We start from the raw sequence: 21,547 nt of genomic DNA, 5'->3' as shown, positions 1-21,547 counted from the left end.
TAACATAAAAATTTTAAGTCAAAAATCAAAATGTTCAAACCAGCTCCTGCTGTTATTTCCCAGGATAGATCACTGAGCCAGCAGCTGAGTTTATACTCTTCTTTTTATCTCTTTGGTTCTTGTTTTTAAAACAAGAGTGAGGTAGGGAGTGAGGGCCATAGTCCAGGTGGAAGGACCACAGTGGAGGGGTGAGCAGGCCTTGAGGGAGGTGTGGCTGCCCAGAAAGGCAGGGCAGGTCACAGATGTCACAGGGAAGATTCTGGGCTGTGAGTCAGAGCAGAGCCCCGCATCAGGGAGGTCACGTAGTTGGGGTGGGAGATGCGGTTTCCTGGGGATCTCATACTCGTCCTGCTGCACCCAGTTCGGATGCCACCTGTGCTGTGAAGCCTTTTACAGGAGGGCCACACCTGAGCCCATGTCCCGTGTCTGTGCACGCGGCCCTCTATTCACACTTACCCCCGTCATGGGATAGGGCGTTAGTGCAGTTCTGTGAGCTTCCCCGGTGCCTGTGCTCCCTTGGGAGCTGCGTTCTGCTTCCACACCTTCCCTCCACCCCTCTCGTCTGTCGTCAGCAGCGGCATCTTTGTGACTCTTCTTTGCGTCTCTATCCAGCCTGGCCCTCCAGCGCCCAGCAGAGTGTGCAGTGAATGTGTGCCAGTTCGCTTCGAGTTACTCAGTTATATATAAACACAACATGTCTTGTTTCTTACGCCCGAGGAAATGCAGTCCCCTGTGAGGTTCCTCGTTTCTTCACTTGATCTCTTCCCTTTTGATCCTTCTTGGTGGTCACATACGATTTCCCCCCTCTCATCTTCTGACAGATGCTGGAACAGAGTTTTCTCTTAAACCCTGTGATCTGGGAACAGAAATATTCTGTGGACCCATGTGTTTATTTAAGCATCAGATGTTTCCCGGGCCGTGGTCTGCCCAGTACTGGGAACACACAGCAGAGAGCAGCTTACATTCCGGTGGAGGGACGGGGAGCTTAATGCTGTCATGGGGCATTAGGTGGGGCGCATAGCTGTGAGGAAACCTAAAGTAGCATCAAGAGAAAGCTTGGCGGGAAAGTCCTTCTCTTCAGCACTGGCTTTCTGCCTTTGCTCACAGAGTGTTCCGAGTTGCCTCAAATACAGTATTGGTTAAACTGTGTTCAGTCCAGCACCTGTCTGAGAGGTGAATGAGGACAGCCACCAGCAAAACCCAAGATTTGCGTTTTGTTTGTTTACTTCCTTTTGTTTTTAAAGGAGGGCAATGGGAACTTTTTTCTAACTTGTATGTTTAAGTGAATCTGGTCATATTTATTCATGGCTGCTAATCCACAGTAACATTTTTACCCTGCTTTACTTAAAGGCTCTTGAGATCTGTCAACAGAGAAACTTTGTAGAAGAGACAGTGTATCTTCTGAGTAAGTAGCTTTTGGTCCCCATGAGCTGGGAAACACTGTGGTAAAGTGGTATACATAGTCTAAGAATGGACGTAGGTTTTAGACCAAAGGCACACAAAGTGTAGAGCCTATTCTCTTTAAGAATGGAATGCATAGAAAAGGGGACTTTGCAGCTCAGTAGAAAGAAGCGTTATTCAATAAATGCTGTTGAAGTAACATCTGAATATTGCATAGTAAGTCTATTAGCTCACACCTCACAAATGAATTGTAGAGGAGATGACAAGTTGGTTCATTTGCAAAAAAAAAAAAAACAAAAACAAAAACAAGCTTATTTTACTATCATCCCGGTAGAAAATAATGTTCATTGTCCCTCATCACACCTTAAATAACTGGAGAAAATGCACTTGAATATGGACATTTTGGAGAGGGGAGAACTTTGGTATCATCTAGCTCTCCATTGTCCCTGGACCTCTGGCACCGCCTCTGTTTATGTCGTACTACTATCTTTCACCTTCCTCCAGAATGAACCATTTACGTGAAAGCAGGGTAGATGGCCTGAAGGTTTCCCAAGGAAGCTCTATGCAGGTATTCATAGCAGAAACATGGAGTTCAAGCATGAGGTGTTTCTCCAGTGTCTCTGCCCAGAAAATACTCCAGAAGAGTCCATTTTCATCATCATGTTGTATTGTCCCAGTAGACAAGTAAGCGGAGAACTTAACAAAGGGAGCCATAATGTCCTTTTCTGAAGTTATGAAAATTTAAAAATCCTATACACATTTTAAAAATTAACCATTTTTAGGACCTAAACCATGGGAATAATACTTGTTGGAAGAATGAAATGCTACAGAAGGTAGAACAAATCAGACATCATTTTATTCACAGGCCCACTATTCTCACTTGATAAGGGCTGCTCAGAATGAGAAGGATTGAGTTGCCGTCCCTCCTCTGAGTAAAGCTTTCCTACATGTACTGTATTAAAACCTCAGAGAAACTGTTAAAGCCATTAAAATGCCAGTAGATCAATGAGCAAAGTGTGTAAAGATAATTGGCCAGATAGAAGCATAGTTGATAAATACTCTCATTTAATGAGAGTTATCGGAAGGCTTTCCCCCAAACTTGGAAGAGTAGGAAATGAGGTACCCCTCTGATAGTTGAGTTTGTGTTTGGCACAGAGTGTGTCAAAAGAGCAAATCCAAAACTACTTAAAGAGGCAGAATGGCTCCAAGGCCTTTAAAAGTCTTAACTGTATCTGGGTATCAAGATGTCCAAAAGAAATACAGGTCTGTCAGAGGGAAGTAGGAGGGAAGTAGGGATCTGATGGACTTGGGTTCAGATTCCAGCTGTATGATCTTGGCAAGTTACTAATGTTGCTTCCGTAAAGAAGAAATAATAGTAGAACATACCTCATAGGATTATAGTGATGACTAAATGATGTAATTTATATGAAGCACTTAAATGAGCATACAGCACAAAGAAAACACCCAGGAAATCATTATTTCATTATGTTATAAATGGCAAATGCTAATGTCCCATAAGAAAATGTGTTTTTGTCTTTCAAGAGATATGTAAATAAGAGATATGCTGGTTCTTCAAAAATGTTTTATTAAAGCATCCTGAAAGTATTTCTCACATCTTTGCTAGGCCGAATGGGTAACAGCCGCAGTGCCCTGAAGATGATCATGGAGGAATTACATGATGTTGATAAAGCCATTGAATTTGCCAAGGAGCAAGACGACGGAGAACTCTGGGAAGATCTGATTTTATATTCCATCGACAAACCGCGTAAGCAGAAAAGCCACCTGCAATCAGACCTGTTTCTTTCAATACGTCCAGTTACATCTACAGCAGGAATTATCTCAAGACATATTGGGTGAAAAATACGGTGAAGTCTCTATAACAAAAACAGGCTATGTACATTGTAACGATTTCCAGTCCTCCTCCTGTGCAGAGAAGCGGTACCTGAATGTGCAAACGAGCAGGTGGTTAAGTTCTTGAAACTCATTCTCCGAGTCCCCATGAAGCTCCTTCCGACGCACTGTACCCCTACTGAATAATAAATGTCACCTGACTTAGTTTAGTTTTGTTTTGTTTTGTTTCTTTTTCTTCAGTTTGGATATAGGGGTATTAATTTTGAAAATGTAAAGCTCTCACCAGTTTCTTTTCATGGAAACCTAGGCCTGTCACTGGACATTGGCCATATTCAGATGTTTGCTGTGACCGTACCTAATCTCTGTCCCACCTCTCTTCCTCGTGTGGCACCAGGACTGTGTGTGTGCTGCCTCCCCGTGGCTGCCTCCGCATTTTAGAAGGAGATACACAGTCACCTGACAGTAACCCAAGCCCTCTTTTGAAGATCTAGAAATGATTCCAAAACCGACAGTTATGGTTTAAAAGTCTGCACCCACCCCCTTCATTTTTTAAGAAGAATATTTATCTGTTTCAAGTTTTAGAAACGACTCTTGTGATTGTCTTTTTATAAGAGCTACAAGAGGATAATGTTATTCAAGTCAAATTCAGATGAGGACCGTCATGTGCACATGCATCTTTGAGAATCAAGCTTAGCATGATGAAGTTGTAATTTACGCACTGCCAAGGACGCAGGGTGGGTGAGATGGAACACGTCATGACTGGGACCCTCGGACTGCCCTGCCAGTGAACTGGGGCATTTAACTTGCTAGCTCTATGGCCCGGAATGAATTACTTAACCAGCTTGTTTCCCTTGCCTGTAAAATGGGGACAAATACCTTCATACCTTGCAGAAAATTGGAGAAAAGTGTGTGACAGCTGAGCTGTAGTGTAAGTTCTCCATAAATATCAGTTGTACCCCCTTGCCATCGAAGGCTGTGTTCTGAGTCATCATTGTACTCTCTGGCTCTTTTTCACTGACAGAGCTTCCCCTTTATGTCATGAGATAAAAGGAAAGTTTTTGAGAATTTGGAAATGCAGGTGGTTTTAACGCTTACCTTAAAGGAAATAATTTTTTACCTGAGTTCCTTTTGACTGCCTTATGTACGTTGCTGATGTGCTGATCGTTGCATGTGGTATCTTGCAGCATTTATTACTGGCTTGTTGAACAACATCGGCACGCATGTGGACCCAATTCTGTTGATTCACCGTATTAAGGAAGGGATGGAGATCCCCAATTTGAGAGATTCCTTGGTTAAAATTCTGCAAGACTACAATTTGCAAGTAAGTATTCTTTCTTAGACAAATCAGCATGGGGAGGGAGTTGATTTGCTTTCCGGATAAACATTTCTAGGGTTATTTTAGGTAACAGAATTCGGTTGCATTGTTACATTTTATTTAGGCCCCAGATAGATGGGAAGCTCATCAAGTAGAGAAACTAGAAATCTCTTCCTTTAAGGAAGCCATCCAGTTTTTTAACCATCCCCAAATTTTCTCTCCTTGATGAGCAGGCACTTCTTTTTTTTAATATTTATTTATTCGAGAGAGACAGAATGCAAAAGATAACACGAGCAAGAAGGAGGGGCAGAAGCAGATGCCCTGCCGGAGCAGGGCAGAGAAAGCAGCAGAAGAAAAGAGAGAAGCAGGCTCTCTGCTAAGCAGGGAGTCTGGTACGGGGCTCGATCCCAGAACCTTGAGATCATGACCTGAGCGAAAGGCAGACACCCGACCCACTGAGCCACCCAGGCTACGTTTATGTGATAGATACAGCATGGCATTGGGAAGGGTGAGGGGTATTTACCGTGGCTGCCAGACCCCTCAAGCCAGTTTTAAGTAACATGAGTATTGTGTCCATTGGAGGGAATTAAAAGAAAGTTTTTCAAGGGGCGCCTAGGAGGCTCAGTTGGTTTAAGCATCTGCCTTTGGCTCAGGTCATAATCCCAGGGACCTGGAATTGAGCCCAGCGTCAGGCTCCCTGCTCAGCAGAGAGCCTGCTTCTCCCCCTCCTTCTGCTCTTACCCCTACTTCTGCTCTCTTTCCCTCTCTCTCTGTCAAATAAATAAATAAAATCTAAAAAAAAAAAAGGTTTTCAAATAATTCAGTTATTTCCTTGAAGCTACTCGGTAATTCGTTGCCTGAAACATGTTGAAATACATGATTTTATTTAACTTTTATCTGTTTTCTAGACTAGTACAACTTTGTTTTCTGTAATAATTCAGAATTTGTGATAAAAGCAACGGAACCCGTTGTTTTCATATATATCATTAATGTGCTAATTACAAAGCATCCGATCTTTTCCTGGTAGATGGTAGCTGCCATAGAACTTGAAATTGTTTAAATCACATTTAACTATTTGGACTGTTCTTTCTCAACTTCATTTGAAAATGAGTTTTTATTATAATACAGAGGAAGTTGCTGTTCTGGAAACGTAAAGATTTTGCAGACAGAGCCAGAAGATAACGTGGTAGGGAGAGACATGGTTATCAGGTTAAGAAAGGAGAGGAACATCGTGTTGAGGATTGGGGCCCCTGGGCCACTGTGAGGGTTCAGTGTGGGGGGAGGGTGCTGCACTCGGGGTGCAAGGTAAAAAGAGCAGAAGTTGAGGAAGATTGAGAGCATCAAGAAGAGAAGTGAGATGTAAAGGAACCATAGAGCTGGAAGGAACGAGAATGCGGGGTCTGGGAGTGGGGTGTTGGTACATTAACATTTCTGACAGAGCCCTCGTGAACTTGTTCAGGAAGCAGGTGAAGGTAAGGGTCATTGGAGAGGAACTGGTTGAGAAACTATGAGGGCAGCACGTCATCCCCGTGGGCATTGAGGGATGGGGGTAGGAGGGCCGTAGCTGGGCTCTGGCACCCTCCGTGAACTGGGAGGCTCCCCTCCCGCGCACTGGGGCTGGATTACTGGGCAGCACAGCCTGAAGGAGAAGAGGTTTTCCTGCGGGCGGGGTGGAAGAGGACAAGAGCCTTCCTCAGGTGGGCTCACTGGAATTCGGGGTACTGGGAGAGAAAGAGATGTTTGGTTAAAGCAGAGGTAGAGAGTCTGTCCTGCACAAAGCTTCACAATATGCAGGTATTTATTGACAGAGGAATTGGGAGGTCTGCAGACAACCCTGGGAAAGGGGTGCTGGGAGGGAGAATGAGCAGGGCAGGGAGGAGAGGGTAGGAGGGGAATGGGTGAAGAAGCTAGCAGAGGGCGGGGGGGGCGGGGGTGGGCTTTGGGAGATTTGCGCAGTGCCCGAGGGCTGCCGCAGAGTGGCCCAGGCAGGAATGTTTCCCTATTTCCGAAGTGGGAATTGGGCTTCGGGGAAAATGGCTTCAGTGTCCAACCTCCTAAAGCCCTGGGAACGAGTGAGCTTGATGATCTGTCACTGGCTCTGCCTTCCTCCGTGTGTGCCGGGACCCATGTGGAGCTGCAGATGCAGATGTATCAAGAAGTCCATTTAGGTGTGGTGTCTCTGAGCATCTCTACCTCAGGGAAGGTGACCAAATGACCACTCCTTTGTCCTCCCGCTTAGTAGTGCATTAAGCTTGGCCTCTGGGTTGAAAATGTTCCTTTTTTCCAGCCCCTGCAATGCCTACAGAAACACCTAATAAATCCCTCTTACTAGGCTCTTAATCCAGAGAACCAAGCTCATGTGCACCACTGGGTCTCACTGCTCATTCATTTTTTATGAATAAATTTGCATATTCTGAGTCAACTGGGAATAAAAATAAATTATTAGATGCAAAATGTATTCCATATAAAAAATCATCCACAAAAACAGCTGCTAAATCAGTGGGTTTTTTTTTTTTCCCCTTCATTATATTTTTTAATGCACTGAGAGCTTTCCCTTAAGATGCGGAAGTGTGCTATTGGTGACATGTTGAGAAGGCTGGGGGTTACTCATCCAGGGGCTCTCTTAAACCTGGACCAGGGAGTGGCTTCCAGGTCGAGGGGAGGGACCCACGGGGAAGGCGGCAGAACCTGTGGGAACGGCCTCGTGGTCTCCAGTGCAGTTCAGAGGGCTTGCTGGAGGGTGCAGAGACAAACTGCTCACCTCGGGCAAGTGGTTCACAGTTCCAGGGGCGCTGCCTTCTTATAGATGAAGAAAGAGTTTAGAAGTTTTTTCTATGGAAAAGGCTACTGTTACATTAATGACCATTTATTTTCTTTCTGTGGCCACCTGTCAGAGATCACTGTAAAAATAATTTATAGAGCATCTTAAGTTTCTGGAAAGGTTTCACATACGTATTTTTTACTCTGTGTAGTCTCTTGTTTGTCCCATAAAAGTATAGCTGATTTTCACATGTTCTCACAGGATAAAAAATGGCTAGCCTGTTAATTACCAGAATTGAAGGGGAATTTTCCAGGTTCATGAATTTGTGAGAACCTAGAACCTTCTCTGTTGGGCAGGGCAGCAGGGTAGGACCCCGGAGGGCTGTTAGGGACCATTCAGCAAACCTGAGGATTCATGGTCAGATGTCAGGGAAAGGGCTTCTTGGGATCTTTTGCTAATATGCACTGGGAATCTCTCTCTCGGGGGCAGATTTATGATAAAGTATCCATCGCTGTAAAATGTATTCGGGCCACTGGAAATGGCTTTGGGAGCTCACTCACTGGCTAATAGCCAATTGGAAACAGAAGGCAGGAAAAGTTGTAGGAAAAAATTTAAAATCAGTATCTCTTCAGGTTTTAAAATCTTATGTTTCCTAAAATGCAACAACTTTCTTCAGTGACGTTGTTAGTATGAGGCGTGTTAGAGGTCTGTGACATCATTAAAGTGAAGGAAAATATGTCCTCAGTGATTTCAGTGTTGAAGTTGGTAAGTTTATTTTCATATATTTTTTATAACTTGTTACACTGTCAGTATAATTACTCAACAAATTTGAAAAGCTTCATGAAGTCAGTAAGACAAAAGTAGCCCTTATCATACTTAATAAACTTAAAATGTTTCTAGGCCTAATTTCAAGGACAGATAGCATTTGTTGTTTTGCTATAAAAATTATTTGCCCATCTGGGAAGGTGATGAACTGGGTTTGAGGCCAGGTCCTCTGCCTACATCTTGTGTGGACCGCTGGTGGTTCCGTGGTCTCTGGAGAGGCCTTCCTTGTGCTGGCCGGTTAGGACAGCAGACGAGGACACGGTGTTGAACAGGCGGCCGGTTGTCTCTGAAGAGCGGTGGACACGATGTGTACAGAGTTGGACTCTAGGCCCGGCTTTCCCATCAACAAGCCTGCTGGCCTTCTGGAGGGCACCCAGTCTTTCTGGATCTCAGTTTCCCCAGTATATTAAGTCAGTGTTTGTCAAGCCTGACTCCACACCAGAATTATCTAAATTCTTTTAAAAATTACTTTTCAGGTACCATCCCAGATAGGATAGACTAGATAGACTAGAATCTTTGGGGGGCGGCTAGGAGACTTTAGCCTTAAATCACCTTGAGATTTCTTACGCTCAGCGTGGCACAAGTCTGTGCTCTGACATTTGTCATTCAGGAATTTAGGATTAGGTATCTCTAAAGTATCTTCTGGGTCTCTCGGGGTCTTAATATAGTTCTTTCAGAAACAGGCCTTTAGGTCGCGCCATATTTCTATATTGTTCCTCATCTCTCTACTTTGAAATCCCAGAGACAAATGAATTAAGAGGAGATAGTGACGTCTTTCTTACCCACTTTTTTGGACTCAGATGGTTTCTTCTTGCTCACAGTACATAAGCTCTTAATTTCTTCTAAGAGGTGAGGGACTTTTTAAATTTATAGATTCCTGAAATAAACTTTTAAAACGGATATTTTTTCCTTTCAGATTGTTCCCATTTGCCTCATCACTGACTTTAGGTGACGTAGGTGGCCTGTGACAACCAACTCTAGCTTCTTTAATCAGTCTGGCACATGTGTACTTCGTGCTGTCATAAATTCAGATATGATATTTGTAATATTGCTTTTGAGCTCCAACATGAGACCTTAGAGCCTTTCTATCATTTCCTTATTCCTCTGTAGTTCACTATCTTCGATGACAATCCCAACAAAAAGCAACACTTTTCAATTAGAATTCAGATCCGATAGCATCATAGCCTATATGATAGATTAGAAATTAGGTAAAATGTTTTCCCAGGCTAGCTCTTATATCATACTGGGGCTTATAAACCCAGGTAACTGTCATTTGCAATTCTAATGATAAGCATTGCATTATGAACAAGGCAATGTCAGCAAAAAGTTCAACACTCAAAGAATCTTTTAAAATAAAAATTTCAGAAACTCTGCAATTTTTTTGGCATTTTTCTCACAGCAGCTGTTTCTAAAGAACGATAATAACTTCACCGATGTACAATTCTTTTATCGCTTTATAAAATATCTATAAGTCTGGTGCTTTTTGCTTTTCATTGGGATGATTATCAGTGATGAACTACAGAGAAATAAGGAAAAAGGAGAATCTAGAGTCTCATGTTGGTTTTCAATAGCTAGTTTATAAATACGTTCTTAAATTTATAATACAACAAGGTATGCTTATAACAGATTGATTATAGACCCTACAACTGGCTGATTTGAAAATGATGTAGATAAAAGGATAAAGGTAATGCTGAAAAGCTTTGAACCATGGGGAAAACAGTGTAATGATAAGAAAACAAGAGTTGTTGAGAAGAATGTGTGGGAAGAAAAAAATAAAAAGTTCCGTAAAAGAAATGAATCTCTGAAAGATAATACTGTATTTGCCTGTAATGCCCTCAAGTGCTTTTTGAGATGAGAACTTGATGCCTTTATAAAGTTGAGCAAAGAAGATACCAGTGGTTTACTTACCTTGGTGAAATTCTAATGGGAGATATAGATTGTAATTTGAGCTATAGATTATATGGAAGAATGAAAAGTGATATGACAATCCTAATATTTCCAAAAACTGGAAAACAAGATCAGTACCAAAGGTGTTATTAGTAAGCCCTTTTAAAACAAAGGCATGAAAAGAAAAAATAGGCCCGATAATAAAAAGTAGAATAATATGATAGAAAATAGGAATATTTGAAAAGTAACCAAGTAAAATTCTTTGAAATTATGTGTGTATTCATTTGAAATTTCAATATTCAGTGCTAGGCCAGTGGTAGATTGGACGAAGCTGAAAGGGAGAGTTAATTGGAAAATATGATGACATTGTTTAGTATGCAGCAAAGAGTAATGAAGAGATGGAAGATACAAGAGTGGTTAACAGGGGCACCTGGGTGGCTCAGTGTGCCTTCAGCTCAGGTCATGATCTCAGGGTTCTGAGATCAAGCTCCCTGCTCAGTCTGCTTCTCCTTCTCCCTCTGCCCCCACTTGTGTGCTTGCTTGCTCACTCACTCTCTCTCTCAAATAAATAAAATCTTTAAATAAATAAATAAGAGTGGGGCACCTGGGTGCCTCAGTGGGTTAAGGCCTCTGCCTTCGGCCTGGGTCATGATCTCAGGGTCCTGGGATCGAGCCCCACATCGGGCTCTCTGCTCGGCAGGGAGCCTGCTTCCTCCTCTCTCTCTCTGCCTACTTGTGATCTCTGTCAAATAAATAAATAAAATTCTTTTTTTTTTTTTTAAGATTTTATTTATTTATTTCACAGACAGGGATCACAAGTAGGCAGAGAGAGGTTGGCAGAGAGGCAGGCAGAGAGAGAGGGGGAAGCAGGCTCCCTGCTGAGCAGAGAGCCCGATGCCATGCGGGGCTCAATCCCAGGACCCTGGGATCATGACCTGAGCGGAAGGCAGAGGCTTTAACTCACTGAGCCACCCAGGTGCCCCGAATAAATAAAATTCTTTTTAAAAAATAAATAAATAAATAAGAGTGGCTGACAGAGACATCAGGTTAAAATACACATGTCCTCAACCACAGGACTTGTGGAGGAGAGAATCAAAAGACTCGTAGGAAAACCTCAACAAAGCTGATCAGGGAAAAGACCTACATATTTTGGGAACAAACAAGGGAGAATATAACTAAAGGTGCAGACAAGATTTAAGAGCTAAGTAAGTGCTATAATTTTATATCAGTATATTTGAAAATGCAAACAATTTTCTAGGAAAATTAAATTACCAGCATTTACTCAAGAGCAAATAGACCTGTAATCATTAAATCAGCAGTCAGAACATAAAGCCAAAATAAAAGTACCATTCCACAGTCAACTTCAGAGGTTAGTTTCATCAGACTTTTTAAAAAAAACAGGCAATCCCCAAATATATTTTGTAGTTGACTTTTCAACCAGGACCCGGAGAGGGGGAGGGGAGCAACACCTTTACCCTGCAGAGGGGGTGAGAAATGCAGTCTTTCCTCTGGATACAATGAAAACAGGTGACACCTGAGGTCCCAGGATGCTGGGAGGTGGCCAGCAAATCCCAGCGCCAGGATGCTGGCTACTGTCCCAGCCCTGCCTTGTGGATTCAGTGACTGGAAGGGCAGTAACATTCATTAGAGAGAAACCAACATCTTGAAGAACTGCTTTCCTGCTCATCTGAACAAATAAAGAATAAAGCCTAAAAAACAAATAATAACAACAGCAACAACAAAACCCAGACAGCCCCTATTTTACATCAACTTTTCCAGGGAACAGAATGGAAAAGCTCCTTGGTTCCTCATGGGATGCTGGTCTAACCTTTCCTGCATCCTGAGACAATTAGAGCCCTGTTTCTTTAACACAAATGCAAAAAGTCTACATAAATCATTAGCAAACTGAATCTGCCCATGTAATTATTGAATGTGTATATCATAAATGTCATAAATTCTAAAGTAATCATCATCTATATGTTTGATAAAATTCTAATCAAAACCCCCAAGGAATTTTTTACAGCTTAAATTTATGTAAAAAGCAAATGGCTTAAGATATCTAAGAAGAATAAGGAGGGTAGATTTATTAGATACTAAATTTTAATATGTGGTAGAGTAAAATGGTATAACCACTTCCCCAAACAATAAATCAAAGCCTCATCAGGAAAAAGCCCTTTGCTTCCCACATCTTGTGCCTTAGGAATGTGGATGTAAGGCCTGGAGATACAGCCTCTAGTTTGTGGCTGTGAGGCAGCAACCTGGAGGTATATTCTCCTGTTGGATGTTTAGGCTGTTTCCAGCCTAGGGTTATTAAGGATAAAGTTGCAGAGGACATTGTCATACAGTTTGTTGATGACCTTCTTTTCATCTTGGTTAAGCACCTACAAGTAAAACTGCTGGGTTGTGGAGCAGGGTATATGCTTAATTTCTAGGACTGTCCAATAATTTTGCAAAAGATGGCTTTCCAGCCTCCCACGTTTCTCTCACTGCCCAGATCTGTTGCAGGAGCCCCAGCCAGCTGCGTATGTTAGTTTGGGCACACACTGAACAAAGTTAAATGTTTGTAAAGGAGGAGGAAGAAAGGCACAAGAAAGTGTCAGCTCTGTCTATGCTATTGTTTCTTCTGAAATAACTCTGAGGCATATGGTAACATCTTAAATCTGTTCAACCTAAGTGGAAGAGACTGAAGTATATGCTGTATGTTTGCAGTATTTCACATTTGTTTTTAAAGATTTTGTTTAGAGTCCCTGCAAGTGGGGGGAGAGAGAGAGGGAGGGAGAACTTCAGGCAGACTGTGTGCTGAGCGCGGAGCCTGACGCGGGACTTGATCTCACAACCCAGAGATCGTGACCTGAGCTGAAATCAAGAGTTAGACACTTAACTGACTGAGCCACCCAGGCTCCCCAATATTTCACCTTTTAGAATGAAATGTAGCACAAAGTAATGGCAGATAGTATTCAGAACGTGAGTGGCAGTGATTTGGTGCCATTCTGGTCATAGAGACGTGGATGGCAGGAGAGCGTGCATGTGTCCCAAGTCTGTGAATGACAGCAAGTTTTGCAAGGCCGGAAAGCAGACTATGGAAGGTGAGCGTCCACAGGAATAACAGGCCGTGTATGATGACCTCAGAAGACAGAAGTTGTCAGCAATCATGAATTTGAAGGTCAGAGAAGGTTGAAGAGGACTGATTTTGACTCCGCCATCAGTGTTGTAATAAAGGCAGTCAGGGACAGCTGGGCGGCTCAGTCTGGTTAAGTGTCTGACTCTTGGTTTCGGCTCAGGTCATGGTCTCCAGGTGGTAAAATCAAGCCCTGCATTGGGCTCTGTGCTAAGCCAGGCGTAAGCTTGGGATTCTCTCCTGTGCCTCTCCCCACCTCCTGTGTGCACACATGCGCTCGCTCTCTCTCTCTCTCTCTCTCTCAAATCTTTAAAAGAAAAGAAGACATTTGTGGAAAGTACCAAGTATGAACTTTTAATGTGAAATTGGTGATAAAATGGTAACTACCACACGTTTTTCATGAGTCACCGATCGTCGCTGCAGGGAATAACCCATAGTCGACCTAACACCTTATCTGTCATTGAAAGCAGTACCTGAATATAACAGTACATTGTTCATGGACAGTCTTTCACTCACCGCCTCTGATTGCCTTTAGATCACTATGGGTTTTATGGAAGAAATGGCTCTTTTCCACAGTTACTTTTTTTTGGTGTAGCTACCTACCTGTCCGGCATCACACAAATGAAAATGTTTTTGTGTTTTTCTGATTCGGGGCCTTGGACTTTGAGCAAATGAAGTAGGAAGTCCCATACTAAGCAGTATTTGTGTATTTTCCCTTCTCCTGGCTGTGTGCCTCTGAATACTCAAGTTTTTCCTAGAAAATACTTTCTGAGGGCGGCAGATCATATATCATATCTATTTCAACAAACGTACTCCTGGTGAAGAGATGCTTCCTTCCTAATCTACAGACACGAGGCCTCTGGCTGGCCTGCGCGGTCTGCCCTTCCTCCTGTATTATGTATGCGGTAGGCCCTACACACCCACTGGGGGGCAGAGCCAACGCTTTCTGAAACATTTTACCAAACATTCTGCTTGACACTAGTTTTCTTAAGTTTTTATTTTGGTGGTGGAGGCTGGGCAGCTTTGTAGGTGTGCTTACAAATTTTCTTGGTGTTACTGCTCTCAGTACTTCTTAGATATCTTTGCTATATTTTTCTCTTCCTATGTGCTTTAATGACATCTGTTAAAGTTTGCATGTCTTTTTTAAATGAATCAAAAATTCAGTTTCTATTAGCTTTTTAAGGAATAAAAAGTCATAGGTGGTAAATCGATACTTCCTTCTCATCTGTACCAGAAATGGTAGGTATAGAACTTTAATCTGGTTGTCAGCTCTGAGGTTTTTTTGTTTGTTTGTTTGTTTAATATTTGCCTTCATGTGATTTGGGAGAAAGCCCTTGGGCCGCATTCCCCCGTAGCCCGTGCTGTCTGCGATTTGAAGGGAGCACGTGTGAGTGGAGATGCCCCGGGGATGCAGGCTCCAGGTGGCAGCTCCCTGACTGCCCTTCTCGGTGGCACAAATGGAAAACCTGAAAGCAAGACACCCACATAGGTTCTAGAGGTGAGAGTGACTTCCGTATGAAGAAAGGCGGGCTTTTGAGAGCAGCATGCAACCATGACCCAGAGCCAGTCTGTAGTGATGCAGCAGTGATGTCTTTGTGTGAATTCCACGGAAGTTACATGGGAATACCCAGAAACACGTGCACTAGGACCCATCAGGCCAGAAGAGCGGGCCACAGACAGTGCGACAGAAAGCTTCTCTGCCCTTCAGGCCTTGAGCACCTCCCTCTTCAAAAAGCAACAAATTCTAGTTTAAAAAAAAGAAAAAGGCATCTAGCTTAACCACACTTCACACAGCCTCTCCCGGTTTCTGATAAAACACCTGAGAAAACGCAGAACAGGCTGGAAGCCCACTCTGGGGCCAGCAGAATGGAATGGAACGTAGGGTGGGTTGCCTCTTGGGCTGTGTCCTTGCTGAAAGCAGGTGGGCCATCTTTGTCTGCACCCCGCCCTGGCTCTGGAACACAGAGTGGGTGCCACCCAGAAACAGGGGCCTGCCCTCAGCGTCCCGACTTCTGAGTCTGCTGTGGTATTGCCGCTGCTCCTAATTCTCCGGGCAGAGAGGGCGAAAATTTGTAATGAGGCCAACAGCATCCCAGGGCAAATGCATAAAGGAACAGAAAGTGCAGTACTAGGGTGAAGAAAATGGATCTTGTAGCAATGTTAATATCGGTGGTCATTTTTCAGTTGTCAGCCCCTTAAGAGTCACCAAATTTGACAGTTACCAGGCTCACTTTACATCCTAAGCGCTCCGCTCAACAGTTTGGATTGGAAGGAAAAGAGGGATTGCAGCCAGGAAGGCATTTGGGACAGAAATCACATCTGTTTGGTTTCTCTGTGCCCAGTTCCTTGTACATGATAGGGCCCCAGTATATACTAGTGCAGATAGAGCAATTAGTGCAATCAAATGAAGGATTTGGGGTTTGCCCAGGTTTTCCATCCTGAGCAACGGTCTGGAGGTTGGAATGAGCAGGTCACTTAGGGGCCAGACTGTCAGAGTCCGCATTAGGAAGCTCTGTAAGATGATGTTGGGGTTGGTTACCACAGCCTTCCTTGCCAGCCTTTGCAATTTCTGTTTAATTTCACAAGCGGCACATACATGCAAATGGTGACCGAATGGAGGCTGGAAGGGTTGGTCCGAGCAGTTTGGAGGGAAAAGCGTACCGAGGGCAGGCAAGAGTGTGTGCCTCACTGGACGATTTCAGACACGCCAGTGTTCTGAATCCCAGTAAGAGGGTTTGTCCCTGCAGTTGAGTCTTTTTAAAAACGGCTTTTTCTTACAATGTATGCTTTAGATTCTGCTTCGTGAAGGTTGCAAGAAGATTCTTGTAGCAGACTCTTTGTCCTTACTGAAGAAAATGCACCGAACTCAGATGAAAGGCGTTCTGGTCGATGGTGGGTAAAATTGAAATAATCCTATTGGAATCATATGCTTTCCTTTCAGAAGAGACAGGGCAAGTAGAAATGCTGTATGATCCCAAGTGTGTGTGTGTTTCCTTGCAGAGGAGAACATCTGTGAATCGTGCCTTTCCCCTATTCTTCCATCAGGTAAGGTGGTTGGCGGGGGCGAGATCCCCAAATGTGGGTTCATGAGGAGTGGAATTAAAATTTTGATGTTAACTAGTTACTAAATTGCATAGCTTTTGGAATAATCCATTTTAGAGAAGAATTTCAGCCCACAGCGCTCCTCAGTAGCAGGCTGGTGCTGCAATTCTTGAAGGCTGAGGTACTCACCCGGCAGGGGGTCTGCATTACTTGGGAGGTAGAGCCCAGATTGCTGGTCCCACCCCAAGAGGTGCGGGACCCCAGAATTTGCAGTTCTAACACATTCCCACGTGATGTGGATGCTACTTCAGGGGCCATTGTGTGAGATACAATGGCTTTAGAGTAAAACAAAATGAAAATCTACCATCGACAATGTTTAAATTCCAAGGGAGAAGAATCGTGTGTATCTGAGGGGAAAATTGAATAAGTACCCTCCCCTTTTCTTGAAACTTGGCTCTGCTCTGTGGTTCGAGGCACCTAACTTTCCCACATTTCAACAGAAACCTGTTCCTTGCCATCTAATCCGAACATAAGCCTGTGTTTATTTATAGTTGGCGGATCCATAGATCATCATGTGTAACCAGAGCACCTTACATAAGGAGAGGACAGAAGAGGAAATTCCTTAATCTGAACGTAGAAAGTAAAGCCAAGTTATTGGGATGCAAAAAGTGTTTTTATTGTGAATTCAGCATAGAGAGGTACTGAGAGAGCTGATGTAGGAATGTACTTAGCTTTATGGGATTAGAGAATAGGACTAGAACAGGACAAGTTGTTCCACTCAGGGCCTTTTCTGGAGGAACTAGGTTGAGGTTAAGTGTTCATGTTGAAAACTGCAGTGGGTACAGGACAAGAAGGGAGCTGCAGTCGTGGTTGCTGGTAGTGTGTCACCAGCGGTGCGGACGCAGAGGCGAGTTCCTGCGGGAGCGCAGGCGGCGCAGGGCTGGCTCCCAGCCTGGGACGGTGGTGGGGGCTGCTGGCCCCGCTGTGCCCAGACGGATGCTGCCCTGCGGGCTCATAAGAAGCAGTAGGCGAACTGGCAGGATTTTCCTAAAGCCACAAAGTGGATTCAGCATAGGGTGTGTTTCTCGGGTCTAGGGAAGGGAGGAGGTCATGCACATACTGATCCTAATTATTTGAATGAATGTGCTTGCATTCGCGGTAAGGTTGTCCCTCGTTTGTAGTCGCCACTGACGGGGAGACCAGGCACGTGACCTGGGACTCCGCCCCCCACGTTGGTACCTGCTTCTCATCTGACCACGGCCCCTCGGGGGGCATCTGTGAACACGCAGTCCTCCTAAGGCGGCTTATTGCTGGAAAATTAAACTGCAGCTGGACTTTCAGGCAGGGTGGGGTCAGGTTCTCCACCTGCTTGTTGCACTGAGTGCTTGTCTCTCTGCCGCTGTCTCCCCACAGACGCCGCAAAGCCCTTCAGCGTGGTGGCCTTCCACTGCCGCCACATGTTCCACAAGGAGTGCCTGCCCGTGCCCAGCATGGTGAGTTGGCCCCTTGGCAGCCACCGACAAGAGAGCCATGTGGTCGGGAGGGTGCGCTCTGAAGTCTACCCATCCTCCTGTGGCTTCTTGGGATTGGCTTTCTATCACACAGGAAGAATGAATTTATTTCTCAAGTGCAGAATCTCCTATATGGTAGTCCCCCCCCTTATCCGCGGTGTCAGTTACCGTGACAGTCAGTCGTGCTCTGGAAGCAGGTGCTCTTCTTGGTGAATGGCCAGGAGGTCGGTAGTGGCCTCATGCTGGCCCACAGAGCCTCTGTCACTCCGTCCCTTCCTCTCCGCATGCGGGCACCTCTCCTGTCGTCACCACAGGAGGAGTGAGTACAGTGTAAGACAGGGAGACCCCAGTCACATGACGTCCGTGACAGTGTGGTGGTAGCACTGTTTGTTACTAACCTCTTCTGTGCCTCGGTTCTCATAGGTAGGGATGCACAGAGGAAGCCTCGTGTATTTGGGGCTTGGTACTGTCTGTGGTTTCAGACAGCCACCAGGGAGTCTTGGAACTGACTCCTCGAAGATAAAGGGGGGTTACTGTGCTAAACATCAGAAAAGTACATTCAGGAGGTGAATTCTTTGAGGTAAAATCGATGACTGTCAAACTGTAGCGACACAACGTATAGTGAGAACCATTTTATAGTTTGTAGAACTTTCTTTTTTATAGTTTCTATAGCAAGACTGCTGTGTTTAAGGTCCTGTTCCTGTGTTCCCCTTGGTCACATGACACTTGTTTTGCTGTGGGGTATCCTCTGCGCCACAGTAACAGTTGGTGTAGACGGAGTCCTACACGAGCCAGCAAAATCTCCAGGAAAAGGAGTGCTGTTTCTTAGCTTCCTCCCCACCACCACCACTGCTCCCGTGGAGTATTTCTGAATAGCAGAGTAGAAGGAGCTTTCTTGTTAAAATACGTGTCTTCTAATGACCCTTCTAGAACTCTCCTGCACAGTTCTGCGGCATCTGCAGCGCCAAACACCGAGGGCCAGGAAGCGCCATTTTGGAGATGAAAAAGTAGCCTGGCTCCGTCATCCTCTTCCTCACCACTCTTCTGAAGACTGTTTTTGCAAAAACAGCAGCATTTGTGGACCCCAGTTCTGTTACAAGACTTGTACGTGTTTATGTTCTGCTCAAAGAAACATTTCTTCATCTTTGCCTGTCCCCTAGAGTTTGCTCTGTGCATCTGATGGTGTGAGGGAATACGCCTTCCATGCCTTGAAATATTTGGGCTCACGGGCTGTATTTCATTATTTGTTTGGCTCATTCTTCACTTAGGAATAGAAAAGTCAGTCTGGAAGTTAGTAATGAATTTCTAGATCCTAGTCAAACTGTCTGGCCATTGAGCGGCCTGCCGAGGGTGGCCCCAGCTGCCCACAGGCTCCACCAGGGAGCTGCCCCGCCAGCGCTCGCTGCAACTTGGCACCTGTTTCCACAGGCTCCGCTGCCGTCAGTCCTCACGTTCTGGGTTTGGCTTTTTGTTGTTGTTTATGTCATCAACTGTGATCGTCTTCTTAATAGGCATGTAATGCAACATTGTGTAAATTGTCACTTTTTCAAGGACATCTGGGAATAACCTGAGCAGGCCGACGTCATGCTGTTGTATGGTGACTGATCACATGTTCCGTGTGTCTGTCGATTGAATAAATGTTAGCTCTCCCCATTATGAAAGACTCCCTTTTAGTGGGTTGAACAGCTTCATCCTAGGATTCTGGCGCGCTGAGAGTGGAGGAGAGTTTCCACACCTTAGAGTGTGAGGGGTCGTAGTTAGCTTTTGCCATCAGGGAGGAAGAGGGACGCTGCGGAGTCTGAGAGGGATTCTCCGGAGAAATGAGACTGTCCGGTGATGGAGCGTGGGCATGACAAGTTTCCTGGAGCCTTCTCCAGAGCCTCGTTGGCCCTTGTGGAACCTAGAGAACATAGAATGCAAGGAGAGAATTCAAACTTGGAATGTTTTACAGTTACTGGCTTCATCTGTCTTGGGATAGGTTGCCATCCTCTTGCTGTGGATGCACATGTATGGAAAACACTGTCACCGCTCTTAGTCCCACCAATGCGAATAAATGCAACTTTCTGCTTTGTCGTGGGGAGGGGTGGGATGCTAATGAGTCCTGAACACAAACTGACCAGTGAACCTGGCATCTCCTCAAGCTCCCTATGCCTGCGGAGCAACATACCGTGTCCCTTGGTTTCCTGACAAAGCGACTGAATTGTGGTGATGCTGTCACAGTCACGGGTGAAGGTGAGCTTCAGAGCAGGGCTCCTTTCAAGAAACCGAGGTTGGGGGTATTCAGAGGAAATTCACAGCACATCTCTGCAGTAGAGTCTGAAAGAATGTTCTCTAGCAGACAACGGGCTTTTCCCATTAGTCTTAAATTATCCCAAAGTGGAAAGTTCTCAGCCCCCTCAGCATCATATCCTCTTATTCCAAGGCTAGCGCTCTTTCTGCTCTGTTTCCCTTTTGCTCTAACCGGAGAAATCCTTCACAAAAAAGCCTCACGAGTGAGCCCACCTTGAAACACTGGTAAGAAGCAAAACCGCTGCACTTAGGTTGGAGGGGAGGCGGTGGTTGCAAAGGCACATTCATCTCCCCTCCTCACAGAAAGCCATTCTGAGTGCGAAACAGCCAAGTTCACAGTTACTCTGTGATAGTTTTCCTTTGCTTTTAGCCCCAAGGGTTTTATACTAGTTTAAGAACGAGAAGGTCTTAACAAATTTTTAATTTGGTTGTCATCGTGTTAAACTATATATTTCACATCCTAAAAACAAACATTTGGGCAGTTACTGTGTGTCAGGTGCCATTAGAAGCACTTTGTTTACTTTATCACCCCACCTGTGAGATGGGAGCCCGAACCCTCATCGTCTTACAGGAGAGGAAGCTGGAGCACCCCGGGGCCAAGCCATCCGTGTAAGGTCAGGGAGCAGGCCTGCAGCGTCTGTGATCTTAACCGCTGTGTATTTGATTCTTTGGGGTTTTTTAATGTATTTGACCTGTTGTGGTCAGTGCACAGAAAACAAAATCCACTGTCATCACAGAAGGGGATTTATTATAAAGTAGCCAATGGCTTTACAGAGTCACCAAGAGGACTGAGGAAGCAGACAATAGGGAGAGCTTCCAGGAGCACCTGACAAAACCGACCCCGAACTGGGCTGCCCAGGGCACCCCCAGCCCACCTCCACCAGAGTTCGAGCCGCACAGAGCGTGCAGCCTGCTTTTAAGTAAACCGTAAATAAAAATACAGACGTTCCTCAGTTTCTTTTAAAGTTCACCCAGTAACACCAAATAAGGAATGTGATGTGTGTACACGCGTGTGTAGTAGACCTTTCTCTGGGCTAAGTATCACCAGCTTATTCTGGCTTCTCTGACCAAGACTCAGGCTCAGAAAACTCCACCAACTTGGATACGAAACCATCACTTGGGCTTCCCAGACACCTATCCCGGACTCGTAGCTGATCGTCACTGTGTGAAATCTGCAGCTCAGGTTGGGGCGGTTTGAATCTGCGCAATGTTCGTAGCACTGAGCTGAGTTGTTCTGCTTCCCAAAGGGAGGGGAACCGAGCGAGGAGGATTTTAGGGAATGCAAGCAACCGGGATAACCAAAGGGTTTTTAAGAAAAGACGAGTATTCACGCCTGTATGTCACCTTGATGCTGGACCCTTCTACCTCCCCCAAGGGTTCAGTAGAGTCTGGTGTCCAAACTGTCATCTGTGAGTGGGTTCTATGGGAAACTGAGGAGCTGTGCTCTACATCCGGGACCCTGAAGAGCAGGGAAACAAAACAGTGGCAGGAGGCAAGAGCTGGAGTTGACTGGGAGCAGGAGCAAAGACCTGCATCTGACAATAAGA

General features: G+C 44.9%; 1 protein-coding gene across 5 annotated transcripts in view; it reads left to right on the top strand.

Annotated features, from left to right (window-relative positions):
* VPS41 (VPS41 subunit of HOPS complex) overlaps positions 1-18,896 on the top strand; it is a 168,946-nt gene extending 150,050 nt beyond the window's left edge. For 3 of the 5 annotated variants that reach the window (XM_032874942.1, XM_032874944.1, XM_032874945.1), the window contains 7 exons: positions 1,351-1,405; positions 3,026-3,166; positions 4,437-4,573; positions 15,951-16,050; positions 16,159-16,203; positions 17,614-17,693; positions 18,642-18,722. In XM_032874942.1, the coding sequence (XP_032730833.1) occupies positions 1,351-1,405; positions 3,026-3,166; positions 4,437-4,573; positions 15,951-16,050; positions 16,159-16,203; positions 17,614-17,693; positions 18,642-18,722 (639 nt within the window). Of the gene's footprint in view, positions 1-1,350; positions 1,406-3,025; positions 3,167-4,436; positions 4,574-15,950; positions 16,051-16,158; positions 16,204-17,613; positions 17,694-18,641 lie in introns of all 5 variants that reach the window. The other 2 variants (XM_032874941.1, XM_032874943.1) reach the window with 2 other exon arrangements.
* The last annotated feature ends 2,651 nt before the right edge of the window (positions 18,897-21,547 follow it).

The sequence above is a fragment of the Lontra canadensis genome, unplaced genomic scaffold (genome assembly GCF_010015895.1).
Source record: "Lontra canadensis isolate GAN:19392208 unplaced genomic scaffold, GSC_riverotter_1.0 scaffold54, whole genome shotgun sequence".
Lineage (NCBI taxonomy): Eukaryota > Metazoa > Chordata > Mammalia > Carnivora > Mustelidae > Lontra > Lontra canadensis.
Note: the sequence above shows the minus strand (reverse complement) of the source record. Positions and strands in the feature narration are given on the sequence as shown.